General features: G+C 34.2%; 9 protein-coding genes and 2 non-coding genes across 21 annotated transcripts in view; 8 read left to right on the top strand and 3 right to left on the bottom strand.

The window, feature by feature from the left end:
• Nucleotides 1-247: 247 nt before the first annotated feature.
• Nucleotides 248-6,897, top strand: cepr-104.2 (the record flags this gene model as incomplete). 8 transcript variants are annotated; one of them, NM_001026753.3, is made up of 13 exons in its annotated part: nt 248-354; nt 401-492; nt 539-722; nt 2,212-2,294; nt 2,818-2,924; nt 4,483-4,599; nt 4,646-4,720; nt 5,145-5,203; nt 5,511-5,583; nt 5,967-6,052; nt 6,095-6,220; nt 6,269-6,347; nt 6,394-6,720. In NM_001026753.3, the coding sequence occupies 13 exons, from the start codon at nt 248-250 to the stop codon at nt 6,415-6,417; spliced, it is 1,212 nt and encodes a 403-aa protein (NP_001021924.2). The 8 variants fall into 8 exon arrangements, with proteins under 8 accessions (NP_001021924.2, NP_001355407.1, NP_001355402.1 ...); NM_001368601.3 differs by lacking the exons at nt 248-354; nt 401-492; nt 539-722; nt 2,212-2,294 and adding an exon at nt 2,511-2,655 and having other exon boundaries at nt 6,394-6,417; NM_001381507.1 differs by lacking the exons at nt 248-354; nt 401-492; nt 539-722; nt 2,212-2,294 and having other exon boundaries at nt 2,871-2,924; nt 6,394-6,417.
• Nucleotides 6,709-8,502, top strand: srh-39 (Serpentine Receptor, class H). Its single transcript, NM_063231.2, has 6 exons — nt 6,709-6,924; nt 6,971-7,116; nt 7,369-7,556; nt 7,599-7,826; nt 7,885-7,963; nt 8,147-8,502. Exons 1-6 carry the CDS (start codon nt 6,749-6,751, stop codon nt 8,326-8,328), a joined length of 999 nt encoding a protein of 332 aa, NP_495632.1. The 5' UTR covers nt 6,709-6,748; the 3' UTR covers nt 8,329-8,502.
• Nucleotides 6,835-6,855, bottom strand: 21ur-13586. The gene has a single exon (NR_051369.1).
• Nucleotides 8,503-8,595: 93 nt separating the features above from the next.
• On the top strand, nt 8,596-10,203 carry B0228.9 (uncharacterized protein; the record flags this gene model as incomplete). Its single annotated transcript, NM_063230.2, has 7 exons — nt 8,596-8,850; nt 8,894-9,141; nt 9,190-9,314; nt 9,362-9,414; nt 9,463-9,579; nt 9,626-9,881; nt 9,926-10,203. 7 exons carry the CDS (start codon nt 8,596-8,598, stop codon nt 10,201-10,203), a joined length of 1,332 nt encoding a protein of 443 aa, NP_495631.2.
• Nucleotides 10,204-10,724: 521 nt separating this feature from the next.
• Nucleotides 10,725-12,555, top strand: B0228.8 (uncharacterized protein; the record flags this gene model as incomplete). The annotated part of the gene is made up of 8 exons (NM_063229.2): nt 10,725-11,108; nt 11,161-11,408; nt 11,571-11,692; nt 11,739-11,791; nt 11,838-11,954; nt 12,000-12,088; nt 12,159-12,325; nt 12,371-12,555. The coding sequence occupies 8 exons, from the start codon at nt 10,725-10,727 to the stop codon at nt 12,553-12,555; spliced, it is 1,365 nt and encodes a 454-aa protein (NP_495630.2).
• Nucleotides 12,556-13,874: 1,319 nt separating this feature from the next.
• Nucleotides 13,875-15,075, top strand: B0228.7 (S-methyl-5'-thioadenosine phosphorylase). Its single transcript, NM_001381506.3, has 7 exons — nt 13,875-14,004; nt 14,053-14,163; nt 14,213-14,306; nt 14,353-14,455; nt 14,503-14,655; nt 14,704-14,910; nt 14,957-15,075. The coding sequence occupies exons 1-7, from the start codon at nt 13,887-13,889 to the stop codon at nt 15,035-15,037; spliced, it is 867 nt and encodes a 288-aa protein (NP_001367321.1). The 5' UTR covers nt 13,875-13,886; the 3' UTR covers nt 15,038-15,075.
• A 166-nt stretch (nt 15,076-15,241) lies between these two features.
• B0228.t1 lies at nt 15,242-15,313 on the top strand. Its single transcript has one exon. It is a non-coding gene; the product is annotated as a tRNA-Gln (tRNA).
• A 44-nt stretch (nt 15,314-15,357) lies between these two features.
• B0228.1 (uncharacterized protein) lies at nt 15,358-16,922 on the bottom strand. The gene is made up of 4 exons (NM_063227.5): nt 16,107-16,922; nt 15,968-16,047; nt 15,857-15,917; nt 15,358-15,801 (listed from the first exon to the last, which is right to left on the bottom strand). Exons 1-4 carry the CDS (start codon nt 16,255-16,257, stop codon nt 15,419-15,421), a joined length of 675 nt encoding a protein of 224 aa, NP_495628.2. The 5' UTR covers nt 16,258-16,922; the 3' UTR covers nt 15,358-15,418.
• Nucleotides 16,923-17,098: 176 nt separating this feature from the next.
• Nucleotides 17,099-18,278, top strand: B0228.6 (uncharacterized protein). Its single transcript, NM_063226.6, has 3 exons — nt 17,099-17,219; nt 17,283-17,432; nt 17,498-18,278. Exons 1-3 carry the CDS (start codon nt 17,109-17,111, stop codon nt 18,116-18,118), a joined length of 882 nt encoding a protein of 293 aa, NP_495627.3. The 5' UTR covers nt 17,099-17,108; the 3' UTR covers nt 18,119-18,278.
• A 386-nt stretch (nt 18,279-18,664) lies between these two features.
• On the top strand, nt 18,665-19,628 carry trx-1 (Thioredoxin-1). Of its 2 annotated transcripts, NM_001026715.7 has the most exons (4): nt 18,665-18,767; nt 18,821-18,982; nt 19,254-19,325; nt 19,380-19,628. In NM_001026715.7, exons 1-4 carry the CDS (start codon nt 18,726-18,728, stop codon nt 19,446-19,448), a joined length of 345 nt encoding a protein of 114 aa, NP_001021886.1. In that variant the 5' UTR covers nt 18,665-18,725; the 3' UTR covers nt 19,449-19,628. The 2 variants fall into 2 exon arrangements, with proteins under 2 accessions (NP_001021886.1, NP_001021885.1); NM_001026714.4 differs by having other exon boundaries at nt 18,752-18,982.
• The window catches only part of cpna-2 (Copine family protein 2), a gene marked incomplete at both ends in the record, with an annotated part of 27,829 nt that continues 21,041 nt past the window's right edge, over nt 19,534-26,321 (bottom strand). Inside the window, 10 exons of one of the 3 annotated variants that reach the window (NM_063222.4) lie at nt 19,534-19,956; nt 20,195-20,294; nt 20,340-20,475; nt 20,523-20,597; nt 20,643-20,793; nt 20,847-20,978; nt 21,368-21,473; nt 21,549-21,649; nt 21,724-21,802; nt 21,856-21,985. In NM_063222.4, coding sequence (NP_495623.2) covers nt 19,837-19,956; nt 20,195-20,294; nt 20,340-20,475; nt 20,523-20,597; nt 20,643-20,793; nt 20,847-20,978; nt 21,368-21,473; nt 21,549-21,649; nt 21,724-21,802; nt 21,856-21,985 — 1,130 coding nt within the window. Of the gene's footprint in view, nt 19,957-20,194; nt 20,295-20,339; nt 20,476-20,522; nt 20,598-20,642; nt 20,794-20,846; nt 20,979-21,367; nt 21,474-21,548; nt 21,650-21,723; nt 21,803-21,855; nt 26,234-26,321 lie in introns of all 3 variants that reach the window. The other 2 variants (NM_063224.6, NM_001047258.3) reach the window with 2 other exon arrangements.

Genomic DNA, 26,321 nt, shown 5'->3' with positions numbered 1-26,321 from the left:
GAAACTTACTCCTAAAATATAATTTTTTAAAGATCCAACTGCACATGAAGGATACTGTAACAGTAGACAATTTTAATAACTAGATATCAGAGTACACCTAGAAAATTTTTAAACATCACCAACCGTTTCCATATACTTGCTGTTTTTTCCTTGTTTCTACGACTTTTGTTTTAAATATTGAATAATTCACATCTTCTATTGCCACTTATCCTTTTTTTCTTCAAAAACTCAATATTCAACACTTTACATGCCTCTTCCATTTTCAATAATCTCTACAACTTCCCAAGATGTTTTGGAAGATGCTGACTCGGATGAAGAAGCTGAAACATTTTATGTCAATTGGATAACTGAAAAGTTCTTGCTTTTTAAATTCGAAAGTTTTATTATAAAAATATTTCAGAAACCATTCGTTTCCACAATCAATGGTATTAGAGCTCGAAGAAGAAAGTCTCGTCAGCAGTGTTAAGCTAATTGTTCATAAAGATTATCCACGTAGTTTTAGAATCGAATCTACGTTCATTCAATAAAATAATTTCAGCATCATCCTTGACAGTTTCACTTGGAATTCCATCAAATCATTTTCGAAACTCTCGTGGAAAATCTTACAATGCCGATTATTCAGTTCGTCAAGAGCTTTCATTCAGAGACGATTTTCATGTAGAATACGGTCAGAAGCATCCGAAGGCAACTGTTTTCTTCAATTCACCAGCTAAATTTGTGAGGTTTGTCTAAAAAAGAAGAAAGAGCTCACATTAAAAATCCGCAAGTATAACTTTTTATACATTGAACAGAATCTCTGAAAGCATCATCATCATTTCAAATATATCTGCACAAAATTGTTGTCAAATCGTCAATTCAAAAGCAAATAATGGGTTCCACCACTAGGCTTCCACTCTTTTTGAAAACGGCTGTTGGCACCCAAATGTCCACGTCGTTTTCTTTTTCTGTTTACTTACATCTTTTCTCGTCATTTTTTTTTCGTTCGATTTTACTAAGAGTAAGTGTCGGTAGGTACTAGGAAACGGAGAAATAGAACATAGACAAAAAACAAGTCGTGGTTTGTGTTCATGTGCCAAAACTGTTTGGTTCGGACGGTCGAGCACAATAAACAATAGTTTGTAGTCAAGACTACACGTCTACAAGAGGCGTGTATCTATGAGAATTGTCATTATGGATGGAAGATTCTAGAAGATACTATTACTATATACATTCAAAGTTTATTGGCTTTTGTATCATTATATCCTTTTTGCACGAAAATGTAAAATATATTTTAAAGTTCGGTTGCCATTGAGAAATGCTCACTATTGGTAACACGTAAAACAAAAATTGAGACATTACCCGTCTTGCCAAATCTTTTTTATTCAACCCATAAATGCCACAGATCTGTGTCAAAAGCATGCTGTTTCCCATATTTTTCATTTTTCAGACGTAACAATTATTTCTTTCAGCCAATTTTCTTCGATTCGCTCATTTTTTTGTTTTCTTTCCCTTCTCGTTCTTTTTCGAAGAAAATTGAAGCATATTTTTTGACTTATATTATCAACCTTCAAACATCGAAGATATCTAGTTTAATGCATCTTTTAAAAAACATTTTATCCAAAATTACAGCTCATTATGAACTTGTTCAAAATTTCGTAAATTAAATACACTTTATGTTGAACCCTTTCTCAAAAATTATTACACGATGAAATGAGCAAGTCTAGCAGTTTTTTTTTCTGAAATCCGCTAAAACGAGCTCAATGCACATGACTTCAATGTCAAAAAAGACTCTCGTTTTCAATACACTCTGCTTCTCTTATTCCAATTTTCCATGAATTTCAATTTGACCCCCACTTCCGCTCGATTATACCTTTTCCGTTTTATATTAGATTGCATTTTTGTGAGTGGGAATTTTTTTCCAAAAACCGTGTTGCTTACAAATAGCTTTCAATTTTCGTTGGAAATTTTTTAACTGCTCTGAGGTAGTTTTTCAACTTTAACTATTTATAACAACGCGAATAGTAATTTATAGGATTACTGAATAAACGAATTCTTCTGATATATTTTTTCTCGGAATTTGGAGGAACTTCTTGGCATAAACATATTTGAAAGAACTTAATAAATTGGCAAGTTGTTGCCAGAATGTTGCCTTCGAATTCCAATGCAAAATGAGAACTTCATTTGTACTTTTTTTTCGAAATCTACAATGATTATGTATTCATAAAATTTCAGAATATCAGTGCACGGATTCTCAGATTCAGACGTCAATCATCATCGTCAAGTCTCCATTCTTTCTGTTATTATCAGTGGAGCAGGTCAGTTTATACTATTTGTTTCATTTAAAATATATAGCCAATTCGATAGTCATTGACTTTGCATAATGAAATTTTTAAAATAAAAAAACTCCATTGTTCATGAGAAATTTGAAGTCAAAGTTCGGTATCATCACATAAAGCCCCGGAATATTTGTTTCTCTTTTCACCTTTTTTGTTATTTTTTTGCCATCAAAACATTCAAAAATCCATCATCCAATGTCAATTTTTTCCCGTTTTCTTTCATTTTTTTACTCTGTAAAAGCAAAAATTGTTTCTAAAATGGAGTCGGAGAACAGGAAATTCATTGGAGTTTTTGAGCTTTTGGACCATTTGAAAGAATCTGAAAACGAAAGAAGAAAAAGTAAGATTTTGAAAAGTTTTCTTAAGAAAGAAATTCTTTTAAAGAGAAAGAATTTAAAAATTAAAGTATGCAGTTTTCTTTAAAATTTATTTCACCTATTAAACTAATTAGTTTCAACTCTCAATTTCACTACCAAATGACCTTTCTTTCCGTTAATTGCAGGTGAAATACTACCATTTGACAGTCATTTGAAGGACGAACCAAAACAGACAGAGATGAGTTACATCGAACTCGACAAGGGAATTCTGCTGCCGTTGAAGTCAAAACCGGTCAGTTTTCCATATATTTCAATAGTTTATTCTTTTATTTTGTTGTAAAAAGTTACCAGTCTCCTCAGACTTGTACACCTATCGAGTTGGAAATTTCTTGTTTGCATGTTCCAATTTTGTTGAAAGCTGTGCGTGTTTTTGACATTTGTATTCTAAAAAACTATTCAATTTAATATAAAAGACTCGAGCCCTATTGTCGATCAAATTTTCAATTAAACCCACAATGAAGTCTGTGAGCAATTGTGTTGTAACACAAAAAATTTGAGAAATTCTCATTCAATGAAGAATTTTTTTAATTTTAAAATCGCATCTATTTTTTGCTCTATTCTTTTCTTGAAGTTTTCTAGTTTTTTCCGTAAAAATTTCCGGCCATTAAAGTGTGCAAACCAAGAAGCTTTGAATTTTGGCCCATTGCTCACCTATTACTTTTTTCATCGTGCTCCATATACATATATTGCCTATAATTTCTTACGTTTTGCATTGTTACCTCAAAAAAAGGTTGAGAAACTGTGATAAATTGGAGAATAATTTTTTAACAACTAATTTCTCATTAAGTGGGCCTGTGAGTTGTTTCTTTTCTACTAACGAATCCAATCATATTACACATGAAAACATATAACAAAAACAAAAAAGGGAAAAGGGAAAACCTAGAGATGCAGGTGTTCCTTGTACAAGCTTTTGCTCAGTATTCCCACTTTCACCAAATATATAATATATATTTGGTTAGTCACCGAAAGAGAGACACCTTCTCTGACGCCATACACTCACGTAAACACTACTTCTATTTCTCTCTCCCCCCTGTTTTCCCCCGCAATTTATATAAAATCGCCATAAGTGTACTTGTGGTAGGTTTCTTCCAACAAAAGGATTACAAGGTCTCTTAGAGTCCGATATTTTTCCATTGATTTTTTTTTCAGAAATGTATTTTATAAGCCTTCAAATTCAGATTTAAAAGATTGTTTCGTATATATTTATACATATCATTTGAGATTATCCATAATTACGGAAATATTCATCCCTTCATAACTTTGATATATACTTTTTAGACTAGGATTTGTTTTTCAGAACAGATGATAGATAATAGAAATAAATAGAGATTGGCAGTTCAATTGTTTGCTCTTTTCTCATCTTATTTGCTATTCAGTCAGTTGAACTGCTGCCTTCTACTCAACTTTCGAGAAAATATATGAAAATAGTTATTTCGTGGTTTCACTGTATGAATTTCGAAGTTTATTTCATAATTTTTATGAATTTTTCCAAAGATTTATTTTTATAAGATGATAAAAATGTTTAACTAAAATCTAAGAAGTTTTAATTTTGATCATTTGAATATTGCTCACTTCGAAAGTTTTTTTTAGCAACTGCAACCATGGGAAAATTGACCCAATTTGACTGATCATGTGACGTAATGGTATCCTTGGTGACTTTTTATTTCAGTCATTTTCTATTCAGTGGTTGTTAGTTGTCAGCTTCTTTTTATTTTTTTTCTTCTTGAGAAAACCTCATTTTCTTATGCTCAACTGCACATCACTTCATTTCATTTTTCTTTTTTTTTCAGAAAATGCGAGAAACAAAGACTATTGTTGGACTTTACGACACAGATTCAGAAGATGAGGAGATTTTATTTTCAAAAGAAATGTTGAATAGATTACGAAAAAGGGAAGCCGTTATGAAAGTGAGTGGATTTAAAATTTGAACTGAAATTATAATGGGTTTTCCAGAATCCACAGTTGCCTACAACATCGGCGATAACTGAAACTATTGCAATTGATACAAGTTGTGAAAAGTCTGCTCCGGTGAGTCATTCTGTATTGCAAAACTCTGATAAGAACTTTAAATATTTGCCAGGCAATGTTCTAAAACAAAATTAAACATAATTAAATTTTACATATTTAGATAAATAATTTAAATAAGCATAGATGATCCAAAACTCAATTGATTTTTTTTTTCATACAAATTTGTTAACAGTAAAAACAAAGATATTTCATTATATACAGAATATAGCGATTAATTTTAATTAATAGTAAGTTTAAAAAAACTTTGATAAAACGCAGGCCTATGTATGATCCAGGCAATAATTGTTGTGGCTTAATAGCTGGATTACATCCTAATATTAAAAAAAACCACTCTGAAAATTAAAAAATAATCAGAATTATATAAAAAAGTGATTATGTGTCAAAAGTTTTATTTCGTCTTCGATACAATTTTATTGTTTTCCAGGTATCATCGTCTTCATCCTCAAAACAACAATCATCAGTATCACCTCCATTATCTGACAGGTAGTCGGCAGTTCATATTTTTTATTGTGAATACTATTTTCTCTTTTGTTTTTCTTCTGATTGTGTGATTCATATTTAATCATTTTTACCTGATTATCATGTTTCTTGTATGTTATCCCCTCGATATTTTTTTTCTATTTGAATATAAATATACTCAGTTCCATCCCTTGACATCACTGCATCGTCACACATCCCTTTTGCTATTTCTATGTACTCGTTTGTTTAGTCATGTGCAAAAAAAATACCAAAAAATAAAACTGAATACTGTGCAAATGTAAAATGTGCAAATATCAATTGAAATTTTAAGATCGAAAAAACAAATTTTGGACGAAATCTTGGGAATCGACGAAAAAGGAAACAAAGGGAAACCCAGAAAAGAGGTAATAAGTTACAATTACACTTTAGTTCGACATTAAAAAAAAACACAAAGATCTGCGAACGGAGAGCAGCCAGGGAACTCGGAAGAGCTACTACATTGTCATTCAGAGGATCATAATAAAATTGTTCAATAGTGAGACAGCGCCTCGTAAATGTGTTACATATTTTTGCAACTTGATGATAACATACTCAAATCACAAGTTCACTTTTTCAGCTCGCTTGGCTTTCATGCTCTAGTTAGTTTAGTTTTCATCTATTGAAATATATGACCATAAAATGTGTGGGCTTATGTTTCAAGTTGCACATCAAAAATATAGTCAAAACTCAGCAAAAAAACAAACCAATGAACCCTAGCATCATACTAACTCTCATAGGTATTTTTCAGGTATACTTTGGATCTCGTATGTCAGAGTTTAACAACATGCTCAGACTTCTCGAAAGAAAACGAGAAGAATCAATTTGGGAGGAAAAGTAACACCAGTTTATCTTCTGTTCTGTGATAGAAATTTCCAGGTACGCTCAAGCATCAGCTATTGATGAAAGTGTGAAAGATCTGAAATCACGTGAAGCAGGACTCAGAGAACTTATTATTGAAAGAGAAGATGCACTGAAAGGGAAAGATTTGATCGCAGCTCAAAGGTAATGAAACAACTGGAAGAAACACATTTCACGTGAATATGATTTCAGAAGCAAAGATCGATTTGATAAGAATATGAGTGATGCTTTACATTTACCAACAATTCGTGGTTTTCTGAATGAACATGAGGTACCATGGATTGCATAAAAACTATAATTCATTTTGAATGTTTCAGTTAAAACGCCTAAATATCGAATAATGTTAGAATATACTAACAAGCGGGGTTTGAGATGACTGCAATTGCATTTGTAATATGGAGTCTTCTTTCAATTAATAACCTTTCATCTTGGACATTTTCACCCTTTGTTCAGCCGTTTTTGCTGAATAATCACAATTATATTCCATAGGTACAAAGCCTACGCATAAACCAGAAGAAAATTCTACAAAACCAGCAAAAAAATCGCCTGACTTATTATGCATTTTATGCTTCAACTATCTCATCCATCTATACTACATTTTTCTGTCACAAATTTCACATCTGCTATAAATATCTGATTCTTCGTTTACTTTTTTTTGTTCGATCAACCACAATGGATTGCAAACAAGAAGTTTCTTTGCTGGAGAATCCTGTAATTTTTAGAAATTTCTGTTTTTTTCTCACTATTCTGGAACTTTTCCCTACAAGCTACGCAATGTATCTTTTGATTTATCATTCACCAACTCAAATGAAGGATATGAAACGGTGTTTAATAAACTTGGCATTTTGGTAAGAAAATCTGAATACTTCAAACCAATTTAATTCCAAATCACAGGACAAGAGCTATGGATTTGATGTATTCGTTTCTATTAATTCCTTATTTTTTCATTCCAACTCTGGTAGTGCTTCCAGTTGGATTATTTAGTTTAATTGGGTTGAAAACAGAAATTCAACTGGTAGTGCTTGTGATAATCATAGCAGGTGAATTGAAAATTAAGTAAAATAGTTGCGGCATATTGCCGAAAAAAGCTAAAACTAAGTTTTGCCCGAGTTTTGACAATTTTTGATCTAAGATAATATTCTTGGGTCAAGTTTGGTGAAGAAACTATAGCGCCAAATTTCGAGATTTCTTTTCTATTTTTCATTTCCATTTTTCAGCAACAAGTGTGAAACAAGTAGAAAAATTGTTTCAAAAATTAAACTCCATGATCTATAACGTTAAGGACTTTTCAGGTCTTGGTTCGGCAGTTGTGATGATTTTTGAAAATCGTTTCAATGCTATGTGTCCACCATATTTTCGTTTTAAAATGAATAAAAGACGAGAATACCATTGCATAATGTTTGTTATAAGTTTTTCACTACTTATATCTTCATTTTTGAGACTTGAAGATCAGAATTCGGCTAAAAATTCTTACGTCAATGTAAGATCGCTCATTTTGTAAAGTATCATTCAAGAATTTTAGTACTTTCTCTGTCCAATTCCGGAGTTTTTCACAACTGCATTTTCCTTTAAGCCGGTTTCAAATACAATGTTAATTACTACAGTCTTACTATTTTCTCTAGTGATTCTTATTCAAGTTATATTTTTCACAGGATTTAGTTTTTATTTTTTATTTTCAATTGAAAGAAGTAAAATGTCTTCAGCAACGAGAAAACTTCAACTTAAATTCTTTTATACGACGTGGCTACAGGTGACACTTTTCATTTTCTTTTGTCAATAGAAACTAGACAATCAAAATTTATTTTCAGATGTTAACTCATCTTGCTGTTATAATATTACCAATGGGATATACATTCTTCTCATTTCTACTCCTTTATAGAAACCAAGGTAAGCAAAGCTTTCAGATACTTACTTACTTATGATCACACCTTTCCGAACTTCTGAATCCTTCGTTAGGGTAGACCATAGTTCTATGTCCCGTTTGGCTGCGTCATTTTTAATAATCTATTTTCCCGAAGAACCATTCTAATTGTAAGATGAGTCGTTGGATGAGAAGGACTAAATTTTCAGTTTTGGTAAATATTTCCACAATAATTATCAGTCTCCATGGATCGATAACATCAATTTCAACAATAGCAATCAACCGCCCTTTTCGTAACAGATTCAAGATGTGGTTATTCCCGAAGAGATTCAAAAAGCGGAGAAGTAGTACGAACCTCAATGTTTTGGCTGTTTCCTCAAGCTGGCTGTAATATTTATTCCATTTTTTTAATGTTCATTTGTAAAAATGCAATTCTTTTCCTTCAATTCATATTGCAAATCGAAATCTAAACCTATATTTTAAATTAAAAACTTTAATCGAATCAGGAGAGCTCCATAAAAGCTCCGTTTCAATTTCCCTGTCAGTTTAAAATGAATATTCTTATATTCACACTTTTAATTTTGCTATAACATTTGAATTCGATGATTATGACTTGGACTGGTTTGATCCAATTGATCAAAACAATACAAGATCCTTTATGCAAAGTGTCACACCTCCACCAACTCAGCAAGGGAAACCTGATCCAACAAATTCTGACATGATGATGAAACGATTTCAAGAGGATATGGTTGGCATTCTTGATGGAAGAAGTCGTGCACATTTTGATGATTTAGCTAACTATTTCCATTCAAAAATTCGAATATGTACTTGTTTTGAGCCTGGCCGAAGCTTATCCGTTCCAGAGTTTCAACATGTATTGACATTTATCTCTGGTTACTATCAACATTTAACTGTAAGAATAGTTTCAGATTTATATGGAATTATTGGTTTTACAGGAAGTTAGATCGGACAGATGGACAGATCATCCAAACTATATAAATGGAATTTTTACGTATACAGCAATGGGTTCAGACAGGAAAAACTCAGATGGGAAGTGGACCTACGAAGCTTCAATGGATTGGAATCAGAATAAATTTTTGATTGAATACATTTGGTTTCCTTACAATTGTTCTGTATTTCCTGTAAAAGATCCATCAGAGCCGTTGGAGGATGTTGATAACTATTTAGAACGAGTTCGAACAAAGTGAGCGTTCGTATTGAAAGTTCAAATTTTAAAGCTGAACATTTTTAGATTATCAAGCGGATTATTCTTACCTGATGGAGTTGATCAAACTTTGCAAAACTTTGAAGAATTTGGGGATTGGATAACAGATGATGCGATTATTGTAGTTTGTGATGAACAAAAAATGGATAAAAGTACGTTGTAGAGACAACGAAATAATTAAGTTCACTTTATTTTGCAGATGAGTTTATAAAATATATGAGTACTAGATATCATCATATTCGAAAATATTCGGTAAATTTTCAACTTTCAGTTTAATTTTCATTTAAGATTACTATTCAGAACAATCAATTTGATCATGTAAAAAATAATCAAGATTTTGAAATAACTTTCTCTACGACTTGGACAGCAGACAATACTACACAATTCCGGGACACATATATTTTCCGGGTTAAAAAGGTAAATTTATTAATGCTTTCCGACACTTTAATACATGAATTTTCAGGCAGAAGATTATTTCCCGGAAAATGATCGTTTGTACCTTCTATGGAAAATTTACTGGGTTACAAAGAGATGCACTGTAGATGTGACACAGTACCCTGCAGTTCTAGATGGATCTGTCATACTGGGAGAAGTGAATAAAAGATTTTGTGGAATGATTGATGGTGAAAATTGGGATGTGTATCAATCATTCTTGGACCTATTTGATCCAAATGATACTAAATGGGGCTCTTGTGTTGGAAAAAGAGAGCAGAAATATGGTTTGCTGACAACTGAAAGTTATTTTTAAATGCAAGAAATTCAGATAAAATCCGTGAATACATGAATAAAGTGGTTGCAAGGTATGCAAAATGTGTAGTCTCTGAAGTTAGAATTCGTAACCTCGTGCATGCTGATTTCTCAACAACGTTTCTTCTCAGTCGAGCAAATGAAATTCAGGAGCAAGAGGAGTTGGATGTGGGATTTGTTGGATACAAGAATAAAAATGGACATTGGAAAATTAATCGAATGTATTTTGAATGTGAAGAGAGCAAAAAGAGAAAGTTTATGGATAATCTTTTAAATGTTCGTCTTAAATGTTGACATAATTTTTTTTATTAATAAATGTTGGAATATATTCAGAGATTCCAAAAATTAATGAAGTAAAAAGAAGGCAGATTAAAAATTGGTTATCAAGTACTAAACATTTTTTCTGCGATTTTTGTTTTCATAAAATACATTGCTTAATTAGAAAATGTGTACTTTTAGAAAAACCTCAAAAGTTTTAGAACTGACGTATTCTAAAATCTCAAAATCAGTCTTTCAGTCATTTGAAAAATGCCTTTATTTCCGATATGAACTGTTTTATTCGTATAGTTTTGAGACGTCATATTTTTAAGTCTGACAAGCATCACAACATGAATAAATTAAATTAAATTAATCGGTTTTTCAAATTTTGTCATTGATATCAATGTATTCTTTATTCAGCAACAAAAAAGAAAACAAACTACAAAAGATACGGTATACATTTTGTTGCTGTTAGCTGAAAACCAAACTTTGTAAATCGAATTAAACCGATATTTATTTATATGCAGTTTCCTACATTTTTTGGAGCTGTTTTGGAAATGCGCCGGTTTACTCTATTTGTCTTTTTCTTATCAATAAGTATTGCATATGCGGATTTTGATTTCGAAGACTACAACTTTGCAACATTCAATGAAATTTATGATAATGAGATTCCTGACGATATTCCTTCATCTCGTCACTTTTTGAAATCTTCAAGAGGTACTGTAGGTCTCCCAAAAACTGCTACAGAAATGATGACGCGATTCAATGAAAACCTTCTGAACTTCCTGAAATCAAAATCTGAAAACGATTGGAAACTAATTATGGAATTAATGTCACCGGATGCATTTATTGAAACCTGCATGGAATCTGCATATGGATTGAGTATGGACCAGTTTCATAAATGGATAACATTCTTGAGCAATTATTATGCAGAAGTTGGTGTGAGTTTCTTAATTTATAATGTTCTCTTAAAAACTCACCAGAAGGTTTCAGCTCACAAGTACAAAAATAAAGGACAATTCGGAAACTGGTGTCACAACTGAATTAGTATATTATACTGTTTTGAGAAATGGCGAAAAAGGTTCAGATAAATGGGCAATGTCTGCAACATTGAACAAGAAAAAAGGACATTTTTGTATAAATACTCTGCATATGCTCTCAGAATGCAAAAATATTCCCAAAAAACCATCACTCGAGCCTGCGATTCCGATTGAGACGTTCATCTCAAGTTTGAAAAAAAAGTGAGAATTTTTGAAAATGTTTAATTATCTTTCTTTCCTATTAGTAATTTCTTTGCTCTACTTTGACATATTTGCACGTCTTGTGCACGTATTTTATGAGCTGAAAGCATTACGAAAGTATAATTGAGCTCAAAATTGCATTTTGTAAAACATTTTTTGAAGATTAGTAAATGACATATTTTTGAATGGAGGTCTACATTACAAATCTGCATATGAATCCATGTACAATTATATTACGCCAGCGACTAAAGTTTTTATTTGTGACGTTGGGAAGATGAATGGAAGTTAGTTACATCCCAATGTAATACGATTCATTCGCACAGTTTTCAGATCAATTTGTTGAGTACTGGTACAAAAGATTCGGGAAAGTTCAGACGTATTCGGTTTGTATATTTCGAAATAAATTAACATTTCATTGATAAATTTAAGGAACACGTCTTTGATATATCTAATAATGGAACCAACTGGCATGTTGACTTTGAAGTTACTTATGAAAGTGAACCTGGGAAGTTCTATCGTGATAGATATCAATTTTCAATGAATAAGGTATAACCTGATGATCACTGTTTTCTCATTCAATTTTACTTTCAGTACACGAATGTAAAGGTTGAGTATTTTGAGAATTTCTTGGATTGGAGAATTTATCAAATTCAACAGAACTGCACAGAATCCAGAACAAAGTAAGGTTTTAAAGATTTAATTTGAAGCAATTTTCCGACGATTTCTGTAATATTATAAATATATTTAAAGAATGTCCAAGAGTGATGCATCAGTTGTTAAAATGGCTCTAGCTTCTCGTCGATGGGATCAAATGCTCAATAAAGGACTCAGCTGGGATACACTTCAAGCATTCAAAGAAATGTTTGATAAAAGCAAATTTCATGGATATACATGCGGAATGAAATTTGAGAATTGGGGTATAAAATAATTGAAACTTTACCTAACAATATTCATATTTTCAGCGAAATTTGATAACTGGTTGACTGGTTTTTCAAATTTCTATGCGAAATCTGTTCCGAAGCAAACAAATGTGTACGCATACCAGGATTCGAAAATAGGCTTTTGGATAGTTAATACAATGTCTGCAGCAAGTGATAACAGTACATCAACTCATCGTGTATTCTTTGAAGGATATTATGTATGTTAAATGTATTGTTTGAGAATCTATAGGATATTATTTCAGAAAGATGATTTCTGGCAGTTGGATCATGTGGGATTCACCTGTAATGAATAAAATGTTTAACTATTTGATCTATTACAGTAACGAAAATAAAATATGTATTTGTTTATTTTTTATTACTTGGAATGAAATTCAATACTTTTGCCGTATTTATTTTCGTCATCTCTTGGGCACTCTATGTATGTGTCTTCGTAAAGTTGTGTTATACCTCGAAAAGTAGCACCTCTTTGTAATTTTCTTCTAGTTTGACCGTTTCAAATGCATATTTTATTCATGTCAGTTATATAGTGAGCATTTAACGCTGAAATAGAGCACATCGGTTTCCATAGCTGTCCTAGTTGGCCTTGGAGATTGTTCAGATTTTCTATATACATTGCCTTTCGTTGACGAAGAAAAGTTTCTCAGTCTGCTCACTTTTTCTCTGAACATTGTGTTTTTAATGTTTTCTCAAAGACCTTGAAAGTATTGATAATGAGAAAAAACTTCAGAAAAATCACGTTTCTTCTTTTGATTTACTAGACAGTTGATATCTCTTCATCGGGAAATTAACATCGGGATTGTTTTTTTTGAAAAATAAAACTATTTAAAACCCGAAATTCAATTTATATTTTTTATTTCACTGTTTTTTTTCTTTAATGTGATTTCTGCGATTTCCAGGGACACCGAAAATTAATCTAGGCCTGCACTACTATTCACTACAGTAATTTTAAAGGCGCATACACAAAAATGTTTTCTGCAGTGCGCGCGGCAAGACCATTCGGCATATGTGCACCTCCCTTGAAATTGAAACAGGAAACATTTTTTTTTTGTTTTTTTTGTTGTTTTTTTCTAAACTTTTTCAGAAAACAAGAAGAATTGTAGGAAAACTGTAAATATTTTAAAATCTAAAACAAATATCGAAAAAATCCATATCATGACTATTAAAAAAAAAAAATTTTGAAACATTATATCTTGTTAATTTGATTTTGAATTCAATTTTTCCACTTCTATTCCACTTTTCGATTGAAAAAAAGGAAAAAAGAGCACCGTAAATGCGCCTTCCCCATCGTCTCTTTCTCTGTGCCTTGGCGCCGTTCCAGTTTCCTCTCCTCTATACCACGAAAACAGCTTGTGCACCTCGTCTCATATGGCTTTGTATTGATTTTTTCCTGAATGGAGTACACTATGTGTCGTGAGTTGGTTGTGTTATCAGTATTATCTTTGATTAGATAAAACAGTTTATTGCACTTTTTGGCTCAGTCTTTTCGGATTCAAAATATTTTAGGCCTAATTATATTTTTGTTCAGTGCTGTTCAAACATGGTCAAGGTTGGAATTATTGGAGGAAGTGGTTTGGAAGATCCAAATATTTTACTGGATCCAGTCACAGTTGCCGTAGATACACCATATGGAAAACCAAGTGATGATGTTGTAGAAGGTGAAAAATTAATTAGTTATTTTTTAAATGTTAACATATTCCATTTAGGAACCATAAATGGAGTCGAATGTGTTTTGTTGGCTCGACATGGTAGAAAACATGATATAATGCCAGGAAACGTAAACTTCCGCGCAAATTTGTGGGCACTCTATTCCAGAGGTGACATTTTCTTTTAAAAAATTTATTCGAAAAAAATAATTTTTTGTAGGTGTCGATGTCATAATCGCATCTACAGCATGCGGATCTCTCCAGGAAAACGTCGAACCAGGACATTTACTGTTCCCAGACTCAGTGTTCGATAGGTATTAAATCGCAATCACGAAAAAAAAAAAATTTTTCAAAATTTAGAACAACTGGGCGCCAAAGCACATTCTTCGATGGAAGCTACGATCAAGCTCCAGGAGTCTGTCATATTCAAGCTCATCCAACGTACAATGAGAAACTGAGACAGGTAATTTTTAAAAATTTATTAAAACGGAATTATATCCTAATTTATAGGTTCTAATTTCAACTGCTGAAAGATGTCAACTTGTCCATCATAGAACCGGTTTCGGAGTGTGCATTGAAGGTCCACGATTCTCAACAAAAGCTGAGAGCATGGTGTTTAAGTCATGGGGAGCAAGCTTAGTTAACATGACAATGATGCCAGAGGTATTTGAAAATTGGAGACGTAGTTGTTGATAACCTCTATATTTTCAGTGTATTCTTGCCAAGGAACTCGGTATTCCATACGCTACCACAGCTCTTGTCACTGACTACGATTGCTGGAAAGAAGAAGATCATGTGACTGCATCATCTGTAATGAAAGTGTTTGCAGCAAATGTTGAAAAGGCCAAGACATTGTTCGTAGAAGCTGTTGGAGAAATCGGAAAAATTGATTGGAGCGCAGAAATTCTTAAACTCAAGGTAAACTGTTAAAAGATTGAAAAATGAAAATAAATTGAATTTATAGACCGAAGCTCGCGAATCTGTCATGATTTCACCGGACGTCGTCATTCCATTCCTCACCACTGACAATCAGAAAAAGTTTTAAAATTTATTTTACAATCATTAAAATAAAGATATTATTGCAAAGTTAACGTTTCGAAGTTTCTCGAATCTTATCAAGAAGTGTATGAAATTCTGATCATTCAAAGAACGATTAGATTCCCGAACAGACGGAAACGCTCGCTGTATCAACAGTTGTTTCATTCAAAAGTGCACCGCAAACGTTTATGCCCTCGGACACGATGCAACCATCGGTTCCATGGTGTAGCGGTTAGCACTCAGGACTTTGAATCCTGCGACCCGAGTTCAAATCTCGGTGGAACCTATGGTTTTTGTTTTAAACTGAAGCAAAATCTTTCTTTTACTACGGTAGAATTTTCTTTATTGTGTGAGACAAAACATTCAAAAGAAATCAAGAGGTAAACTTTCAAAATGTTTCGTGAGTTGTAGTTCGGACTGCTTCTGTATTATTGCCAATATTGTCCAATTTGAAGATATGCGGGTGATAGTGTTTACGGAAAATATCATATTCCTTTGGAGTCAGTACGTCACGAATCAAATCCTTGACTGATCCAACAAATCTTTCATTGATTGTTTCAGCAATTAGAGCAAAAGCCATTGAAGGACGTGTTGCATATTTATGAATTTGTTCAGCAGCCGGATCAAATGAGTAGACAATCATTCGTTTAACTCTTGCCTTCACTAACTTTGCTGATTTTTCATCAAGATCTTCGACTAGTCCTTTTTGAGCTTTTGCTAACTCACTTATTTGTTTTGTGGATAATGTTCTGCGGAGACGAGTGTAAACATCTGAAAATATATATTCAAAGTCAACCAGAACTTAATGGAACTAGCAAACAATTACCATCTAAAATATCATCCATTGACTTTCCTTTGTGCATTCCAACAGCAGCTACATCAATACTCTAAATATATTTGTTCTTATAAAAAAATTTCCTAATATAGTTCTAGATACCTTGGACAGTTGCGCATCTGACAAGAAATCAGAGATGAGAAGTTTGAACCTCTGTACAGCCAACTTTTTGGAATCGCTACCTTCAAAAACTTAATTTTGTGATAATTTTCCAATTTGCACAAAATCAGCAAAACTATACCTGCTGTGAAACCTCTTGGTCTATGAGAAATAGGAACCTTCGATATCGTTACAGAAGCATTTTCCATTTTGTGATTCTCAATAGATGGAGTGACAACAGCCGCATTGGTCACCCAGAAGAGAACAAGAAAATATAGAAGAATTGTAAACATATTTATGAAAAATCATAGCATTAGATTCTCCTTTTATTCAATAAAATTGACCTTGGTAACCTCGACTTTGGAATTGATTCTTTGTACAAATCGGATTATCGGACAATAGGCGGACCTTTCTGCTCTCTCTCTCACACATTTCAAGAATCGTGCGTTCTTGAAATAATAAAATCCTGGGGAATGTATGTTGTATGTGTTCATATGTTTCTGGTAGAGAAAATGTATGTAAAATCAAAAACATGAAGTTCAAAAGATTATACTTTGTCACGAGGTTGATTTATAATAGTTTCATATTTTAGTGAGAGCTTTAGTAAAATATATTCTTACATGGTTTTGTATGTCATCAACTAATCAAAACCGAAACCTCTAGTTATTTTTAAAAACCCATACTGTTTCAGTTTCAACTTTAATAAATTTGTGCAATTACATATTTTACAGTCCCTTTAGTTAGTCCACTTTGTATAGTTTACATTCTTGAACGGATGTACAGAACTATAAATAATCTCACGTTGTAGTTGAATTTATTGTTAAATGTCTCGTGATGCATATTGACACCTCATTCTGTCTACTGCTTCATCTCTTTTTCCTTCTCCTGCACAACCTCTTCAAGAGAAATCGATATTCGTGCGCGCATTGCGAGCCCTCTAGTTAGAGGTCACGTTGCCTTCAAGAGATTACACATACTGGGTGTTCCTTTTTGAAGAAATAGTGTTAAAAGTGAAGATACGAAGACAATGCAAGAAATACTAATGAACACAACCGATTGAAAGATTGTGCTCCATATCTAATGTTTCCTTTGAGTTTTCTTCTTAAAGTATTTATCACTTCAATAAAATGTAAATTTTAGAGCCATGGACTCGGACTGGGAATCAACCTTTGAATTTGTTTCCGAAACTGGACAAATCAAAAAAAGAGGATCAAAAACTTCGGAGCTCAAGCAAAATGAGACAACTGATGCAGTGGTGAGTTGACTTTTTATTAAAAGTATTAAAATTCTATAGGACAGTAAGATGTACACTTTTCAGGTTGTGAATAACGAGAAGGTAAAGAAAAGAAGAAACTCTAAAGATTCCCATATAGTTCTTGCAAAAGAAATTTTCGCCGTTGCCTTTTTTTCATTAGGCATGTCATGTCTCTTAATGGCGGACGTCTCCACATTTTTATGGGGAATAAATGTGAGTTTCAAGGATATATTAGAATTTTGTAAGATTTGTTTAATTATCCCTTTAAATATTTACAGAATCCAAACTCCCAGCAATCAAAATCAATTGGTTCTAACATCGACCAAATGTCTTCTGAAGAGTTCCAACAGAAAGTTCATGATTACATGTCTGAAATTCAACGTACAGGACGAGACAAAAGACCAAGCCGCCGATTCGTTGATTCTGCAAGATTCTATATTCTGTCTGAAATTGAACCAATTGAGTTGGCACTTCGTAGAGAATGGATACCTGATCATTCATTTTTCGAAGGAGTTCAAGAATTTATTCGTGGAATGGAATGGGAGAATACTTTCGAAGAAGAACTTTTTGTTCGTGGAGTTCCAAATTTTGACCATGATTTTGAGTCGGAAGAGATGACTTTGAAGACAACATTGGATGGAAAGAACTATAATAATCAGTTCTTGAATCTAGGAAGAAAGGAGATTATTGGAAAACATCATTCAATGGAATATTTCATTTCTGGAAGAACTTTGATTAGATTGGTAAAGAACGAAGGCCAAGAACTATCACGTACAGAATATTATCTGAAACATGGAGATTTGCATGTATATGACAAAAGAGGAAACTTAGATTGTACCCGAGTATATCGTTCTCCTACCATCTCTCCTATGCTTCAATCCAAAATTCGTCAATTTTAATTTTCATTTGTGACAGAGTTTTGCCTAATGATATTCTATTAGTCCCCGATTCTTATTTTTAATGTAAAATTCTGTTTTTTTTTTTTCGCTTTCCATGTTTAAATATGTACAGTTTTTCTATTTTTCTTTTCAATAAAAACCAACAACAAACATTTGAAAATGCATCTCTGTCCAATTTTGAGTTGAAGTGAATAGGGCGCATTACTGTGTAACCCCACTAACAATTTTAAGGAAAATTCATAACTAAAAGAGAAAATTTTAAAAAATTAATTTAACAAGCATATTTCAAGACCAAACTCCCATTGACGAAACTTTGCTGACGACATTATCTGATTTTTAGTTTTCATTTTTGAGCACTGTAATTATTTTCTTCATTCTTCAGTTTTTTTTCTCAGCCTTCATTATTCATCCATGCCTCCTCCTCCCACACACCTTTTTCTGTTTATCGATGCTTCTTCCCCCGTTCATCAACCCATGAATTAAGTGGGCGTGTACCTGTCCGATCGACTGAAAGTCTTTTTCTCTTCATCTTCTCACTTATTTCATATAAATATCATACTGAGACTGACTCAGTTTTTATTTGAATTTTCTACACTTGTATTTCATCATGTCTCTCACCAAGGAGCCTATTCTGGAGCTTGCTGATATGGTAACAGAATGTTGAAACGATGCAACTTCAAAAATCAAGTAAAATATTTTCAGAGTGACTTTGAGCAATTGATCCGTCAACATCCGGAGAAGATCATTATTCTTGATTTCTATGCAACTTGGTGCGGACCATGCAAAGCAATTGCACCATTATACAAAGAATTAGCTACAACTCACAAAGGAATCATCTTCTGCAAAGTTGATGTCGATGAAGCGGTTAGTGTTTTCAGATAATTTTAGTTGTTCAATAAAACAATACAAGCCCTTTATATATAAATATAACTTTTATCTTGTTCTTGGTTATAGGACCAGTTAATTATGTTTTTCTAACTAATTTTTCAAATTTAAACCAATACGGCTTTGGGCTATTTCAACCAACAACTAAAACTTAATTTTTCGGAAAAAAAAAACATTTTTTATGCGTACTTAAATGATAATTCTTTAATGGTAATTCGGTAAAACTCTTCATCAAATCCAGTAATTATAGGAAGATCTTTGTTCCAAATATGATGTCAAGATGATGCCGACTTTCATTTTCACCAAGAATGGAGACGCAATTGTGAGTTTTCAACATTTTATTTTTTAAACAGTATTTTTCATAATTTATTTTTAGGAGGCACTGGAAGGCTGCGTTGAGGACGAACTGCGTCAAAAAGTGTTGGAGCACGTATCTGCTCAATGATCTTCGACCATCTGCTTTTAAACCAATCATCTGCTCATTGAGCTCTTCCGCTCCCCCTACAATTAAACCCCGCTCAACGGCCAAATTTTTGATGTTCGACAAATTTTTATTCATAATAATTATATATCTTAAAATGCGTTTGATTTGATGAGTTCAATTCCACATAAATGAAATTTGAATTTTTGAAATAAAAAAACGTATGAAAAATCGCGAAAGAATTGGGGGGGAAGGGTGTTGGGAGTCAACAGGTATTGTTGTCTTCTTTTGGGAAAAATATGAAATTTTGCTATAAGAAATGGTCAAATGTAACAAACGGCGGAAACGAATCATCACATTTTGAAAAAAAAACATTATAAAATCTAGGTAACAGGTAGTAGAAGTAAAGAGGTTAACCACGGCGACTGTGTTTCAGAAGTCCCAGTTCTTTGATGGCTTTGTATTGATCCGGAATTTCCATTAAAGCATTCAATGCAAAAGATGCGTCGGCATTTGGTGCATTGAACATTACCTGAAAAATTGAAATGTGGAAAAATTGGGAAATGTAAATATATCTCTCACAAAAGTGAGTTGGGCTCTTTAATATTTCGCCAATTTTTATTGTTTTTTGTAGTATTGAAATATATCCAGAGTTTTCAAATGAAATCCTTATTGTGTCTTCTTACAAAAAAATCGGATATCGGATATGTTGATACGTATTTCAAAACAGATATTTAGTTCTTTTATGCTTTTTAAAGTGTTCAGTTTACCTTATGGAAATCAACGAAATGGAAGTTATCAAATAGTCTCTTTGGAATGTTATCATCGAATCTTCCCATCATATTCCATGGACCATCTCCAACACCAACCCTGCAAATTCACTGTAAATGTTCAAATATCAAAATCCTAACGTACATGATAATACTCAATGGATAATGTGAAGCGGCTGCGATTGCCTTCTGATTGATCTTTTCATTGGTGACCTGTCCGTCAGCAACGATAACCAAAATGTGATAGGAATGTTTTTCCTTACAGATTTCGATTGCACGATCTTAACATTTAAGAATATGATCTAGAATTAATTCAAATTGTTTTTACCAATCAATGGCACAAAGTTAGTTGGTCCGCTCATTTCGATGGTTGGGGTAACTTCGTTGTAAACTCGAAGTACTTCTGAAATTTCCAATTTTTGTGTAAATTTGCTAAATAAAAATTAACCTTCAAATCCGTTACAATCCTTTTCAAGATCGTATCTTTCCGCAATGTTAAAGATTCCATGATCCGTGAACTCTTCGTCACCAAAACCGTAGGCAGGAATTTGTCCATCGGCATCGAAAGATGAAAGAGTTTTTCCGACAATTTGAATGACCTGAAGCACATTCAATATGATAATGTTAGTCAAACTTTTATTTTGAAACAAACCTGTTGATATGGATTCATTTCAGCTGGATCAATAGTGTGAAGTGGTCTCTTATCAAATGTTCGTTCTCCTTGATAGAAGTTAGACTTGGTGTAATCAATTCCAAAAATCAAATTGGAGTACTCAAGACCAGCCTAAATACAGAAATATCATAAAATGAAATAAGAACCCCTATTCAAAAAGAACAGTGAAAATAAGCAGATGTGAAAAAGTTTGGTCCGAAAAAGTGCAGGAGCAGCATGCTCAGATATAAAGTGAATATGTCTAGTTGCAGAAGGGAAAGGGAAATTTCTGGTAAAAAGAGTAGTGGATTTGAAAACTTGCCGTTGAAAAATCGCCGATGTATGTCTGAATGTAATGAGTGTTTGAGTATCTATGTAATTGTCTAGTATTGTCTAGGGATTCACACTCACACTATTAATATGTACGTTGTATTATTATTAATAACTAATAAATTATTAAGTTATCTCGATTAATTTAAAAGTTGTGCGAAATAAAGAGAATAAATGCTCGAGGAACTCACATGCTTAATAGCCTTCACAATATCGTCAAGCGTCTTGAAGTGAGGAATATTATGAGGACTTCCGATTGCAAGTGCCTGGAGAAGAGAGTTTCGGCGAACCGGTTTGCTGAAAATATTCATATTTTATTGTTTAATCGTATGAATGATATTAAATCAAGAAAATATTTCTATTTCGACTCACAAAGCTGGAGCAGCATTTTGACGAAGATCTCTGCTACGACGTTCTCTTTCCTTCTTCATTGGCTTTTTGATGATCGACGGTTTCTGGAAGGCGGGTTCGACCTGCAATATTTCATTTATTCATCAGTGACTTATATCACTATTCCATTTTCAAAGTTAAAAAATGTTTTGCATACCTCCATGGAAGTATCCAATCCGAGGCTCTTATCAATGGCTTCCATGGTCTTTTCTTGAACTTCTGCAGCAAAGCTGACTCTGAAATATACAATCAATTATTTAATGCTTTCATTCATTTTTCCTTATCTTACCTCTTCTCTTCCTTTCTTCTTTCCTCGCCTTTCTCTCTCATCTTAACCTCGGAAGCCTGCTCGGTCTCGATGACAGTCGTCTTCTTCTCAAGCTGCTCATCAACACGAATGATGGTCTCCTCGATAACCTCTGTATACAACACAAATGGTTCATCTTCATGCCTACGAGCAAGGTTGTGCACACTTCCCTCCACCATGACCTCCACCATGCGTGCTTGGAGTTCCAGCACTTGGGTCTCAATGTGCTCTTCACCGACTGCTCGGAAACCGAACGCGCCGTGAACAAATTGATGGTCTTCAGAGACAAAGACAGTGCGGAACTCAGTGGGTTGCTTGCAGTAGTCGTATGCCAGGTTAAATATAGTTTCTTCGGATGCAGTGGAACGCATACCGGTACCTTCAATTTCATTGTTAGAAGCATGCAATCCCATTGCCAACAAGTCTCTATAATTGACACCGAAGTGAAGATCAGCATCCAAAGTAATTGATTCCTCTTTTGCAGCACGGAATCCATAAGCTCCTTGTATGAGAAGTTTGTCTTCGGTTACGCAGACAGTTGTAAATTCGGTCGGTTGTTTACAATAATCATATCCCAAATTGAAGATGGTCTCCTCAGATGCACCTGAATGCATTCCGGTACCTTCTCCCTGATTGGCTTCGTCTTTCGTGATTTGTCTGTGTTCTTTGTAACCGACACCGAAATGTAGGTCGGCATCCAAAGTAACAGACACGTCCTCAGCTGCATTTGCAGAGAACGTTTCATTGTGTCCAGCTTCAGAAGTGTTAAATATCTTCTCAACTTCTCCTTCATTATCTTTCCTTCTGAAGATTGTAGTGTTCCAGACTGCGAACTCTTCCGCAGCAGTTGAATTGAATTTTATAAAATCGAACATTGGGGTTGGGAACAGTTTTTCTGTAGTCTCCTCTTGTGGTTGCCTTGTCAAGAATGCACTGACACTGTCTGGAGATTCGTCTCCAGAAGCAAAGCAAGAGAATGTTGCAGAACCTCCATTTCTAGCAATATTCTTAATTTCTTCAGTTTCTTCCACCTTTTCACTGCTTCGAAGAGTGTAATGAATTCCAACAGCCATATCAGAAGCTTCCGTACTTCTGAAGATAACATGTGGTTCGATGTTCTTAGCCACTTTGGTTATGGAAGTTTCTTCACAAGAACTCTTATTGCATTGAACTGTTTCATCGAAAGTGACTGAAGTTTCTTGACTTGCACCAATCGATAAATTGGTTTTATCTTCGTTGCCAATTTGACGAATAGTTTGGGCAGATTCAAATTGTGCATCTTTACCCAATTTTGCCTCGATGTCAGCAAACTTTTCATCGGCAAATCCAGCACGGAGAAGAGACGATCCTCCGTTTGCAGCAATTTCGATAATTTTCTCCGTTTCTTGATGTTCTTCTTCCCGTCGTAACTGTACATTATTTGTCTCTGTGAGCTCTGAGCTTTCTGTAACTCTTGAGTATGCAGGTTCTCCTTTATTGGGAGAAGTTAACAAAATATTCGCTGATTCAAATGGATTTGCTCTTGAAAGACTTGTTGTCACACCTGCAGCAGATTCTTCAGTGGCGGACACAAAGATTTCGACAGGCTCTCCTTCATTCCTGACTATCGTCTTTATCTCAGTTTCGAGTTCTCGATCAGACTTCTTCTCCAAATCCTTATCAATCCGAACTTCGTTTGCAGTACTTGCTTTGGTGTCCAACGTAAATTTGCCACCATCTCTCGGATACGACTTTGTCTCTGAAATGTGCTCATGGTGCTCATCACGCTGATAGTGCACATTGTTGGTCTCCTGCACCGAGCTGCTCTCACACAAAACAAGACTGGTTGGGTGACCCAGATTTGAAGCTAAACGCACAATCTTACAACTTTCAGATTTTGATCCTGCAGAAAGGGCGGCGGCAGCAGATGTTGAAGCTTCCTTGGTGCATGAACAACGGAAGAATTGTGGTTGCTCGGTGTTATTATCAACAATAATAACAACTGCATCAAGTTCATAGTCTTCAGATGCTACAAGATTTTTATCCAAACTAGTCGAATGAGATTTCGAAGCATTTGAATCAAAAGTAACTGGCTCAGCAAGCAATGGAGTTGTATGTGTTGTTGATACTTCCATTTTCTCTTCTTTTCTGCTAAGCTGGGTTGCCACATTTTCGGTTTTTGACGTTGTTTCTCGAGCATGGAAGTAGGTGGGTGTTCCAAGATTAGCTCCTTTCCTAATAATCTCAACTTGAACATATGGAGATGGCCGCGACAGATTCACAACTTGACTGTGCTGTATATCTGAAGAAGATTTCGAGCTGTAAGATACTGGTCCAGCGGTATTTCCAATAACGAAAAGTTTCTCAGCAGTTGCTTCGGCCAGTCGATCCTTTTCAAGATGTTGAGAAGCATCCATTGATCTATCTGTTGCATGTTTAGTCTCGAAAGTCTGTCCACTTCCTTTTCTAGCTTCATGCAATGTTTTAGCAATAACCTTTTCTTCTTGTTCTCGAGTGTAGAAGCAATTTGTTGTGTGATATTCTTCCCCAGCTTCACGGAATGTAAACTGCTCGTTTTCTTTGTTACAATCCTTCACAATCTGTGAAATAGCAAATTGATCATTTGGACGATTCCATTGTTCTGAGATTGTATGTCCAATTGATTCAGAAGCTTTGCAGCTTAATATTGCAGGAATAATTGTCTGAGCTGTTATGAATGTCTTTTCAATTGAAAGTTGACTTGGTCTAGGACAAATGAGCTCATTTGAAACGCTTGAAGAACTTTGTTCAGATGCATTTGTTGAAAGTTCATAAGATCCTCCCGCACGACGGTCCTTAACAGTGAGATCAGCTTTATCAAACTCATCGTTCTTTCTGAATTGCTCACTAATAGTCTCCCTGTATTCAGTAGCTTCAATCATCTTCTTCTCCACATTGATACCTTTATTAGAGTTTTGAAGAACCTTTTTGATTGCTTCTTTTTCTCCCAATCGGCTCATGTCTTGAGAAACCGATGCAGACACTGAAGATGTTTGAATCGTTGTGAATGATGTTGGTTCACCTTGATTTCCAACAATAAACTTCTTATCAATGATATCATCCTTAATTCCGCGACTTTTGATTTCTTGTTCAAAGATCTCCTTCTCGTCGCCACTTGCTTTGCATCGTCGTTCGAACTTTCCACCATTTCTCGCGATATGCCATATTTCATCTAAATCGAAAATGTCGTCAGGTCTACGGTAGATCGGGTGCAAATTCTCAACACACTCTTCACACTCCAACACGCGCCACGTCACAGGTTGCTCAACATTTTTGTCGACAATAAGCAGTTCGGTGTTGAGCCATTCAGCCGGTTTCGACAGTTGAGTTGAGATAGTATGAAGCTCATTTGATGCTCCAGAGGTGCTCAAAATTTGGTGAGGTGCAGAATTCGAAAGCGTGATAAGGTGCAAAGTGTCGTAATGAGTGATAATCGGCTTCGATATGTCACGGTGCAAAGTGATTTCGTTCTCTTCGGCTGCGTCGGTCGACAATTTGAATTGTCCACCCTGACGAACCAAATCAATCGTTCGTTCGATTTCCTCTTTTTCTGTGTCAATCTCAAAGGCACTAAATGTAGTCTGTTTCTCTTCACTGGATTCGATAAATCTAAATTTTAGATTGGCTCCACGATTCTTGTCTTTGACAATATGTTCTACACGAGAATAGTCGTCTTGTCTACTGAGCATTGTTGATAATGCCATTTTCTCGTTTAAAGCTTCAAAAGTGTTCAATGATGCACCTTCAATCTTGTTATAGTCTACAACCGTTTTTTGAATATCAGAGAATTCTGCTGGTCGATTGAATTCTGGATTTCTAGTTGCTTCAATATGCTCTGCAGCTGTACAAGAAAGTGTTTTTGATTCAATTCCATTTGATATGATAATCGTTTTGATAAGAGATTCAAAGTCATCTTTCTTGTTCATATTATAGAACATTTTGACATAGAAATCAAGGCATTCATGAAGTCTCATAGTGAATGGAGCAGCATTGTTTGCACATGTTTTTGCAATTCCAATCTTGAAGTTTTCTTCCGGAATCTCGTAGTTGAAGTTAGCATTCACTGACTCTGTTGTAGTCTCCAGAACACGAATTTCATCCTTTGCAACCACCTTCTGAATCATTTTCCCTTTAACTTTTTCAACAGCTTGAGTTTTCGAAAGAATCGAGCTTATCATTTTGTATTCATCTCCGGCAGCTTTGGTTGTTAGTTCATAACATCCTCCTGAAGCTTTTTCATCAAGCTTGATAGCTGATATCAAATTCTCTTCTGGAACATTATAGGCTATACCAACTCCAACGATATCCTCACTTGATTCTTTTGTTCTCATGTAGGTTGGCTCTCCAATATTGGAAATGATGATTAATTTATCAGAACTTTCAGATTGATCAGGTATTGACCAAGCTTCATGCACTTCTTTCGATTCTTC

Source organism: Caenorhabditis elegans, chromosome II, assembly GCF_000002985.6.
Source record: "Caenorhabditis elegans chromosome II".
Taxonomy (NCBI): Eukaryota; Metazoa; Nematoda; class Chromadorea; order Rhabditida; family Rhabditidae; genus Caenorhabditis; species Caenorhabditis elegans.
The sequence above is the reverse complement of the archived record's forward strand: the minus strand, read 5'-3'. Positions and strand labels throughout refer to the sequence as shown.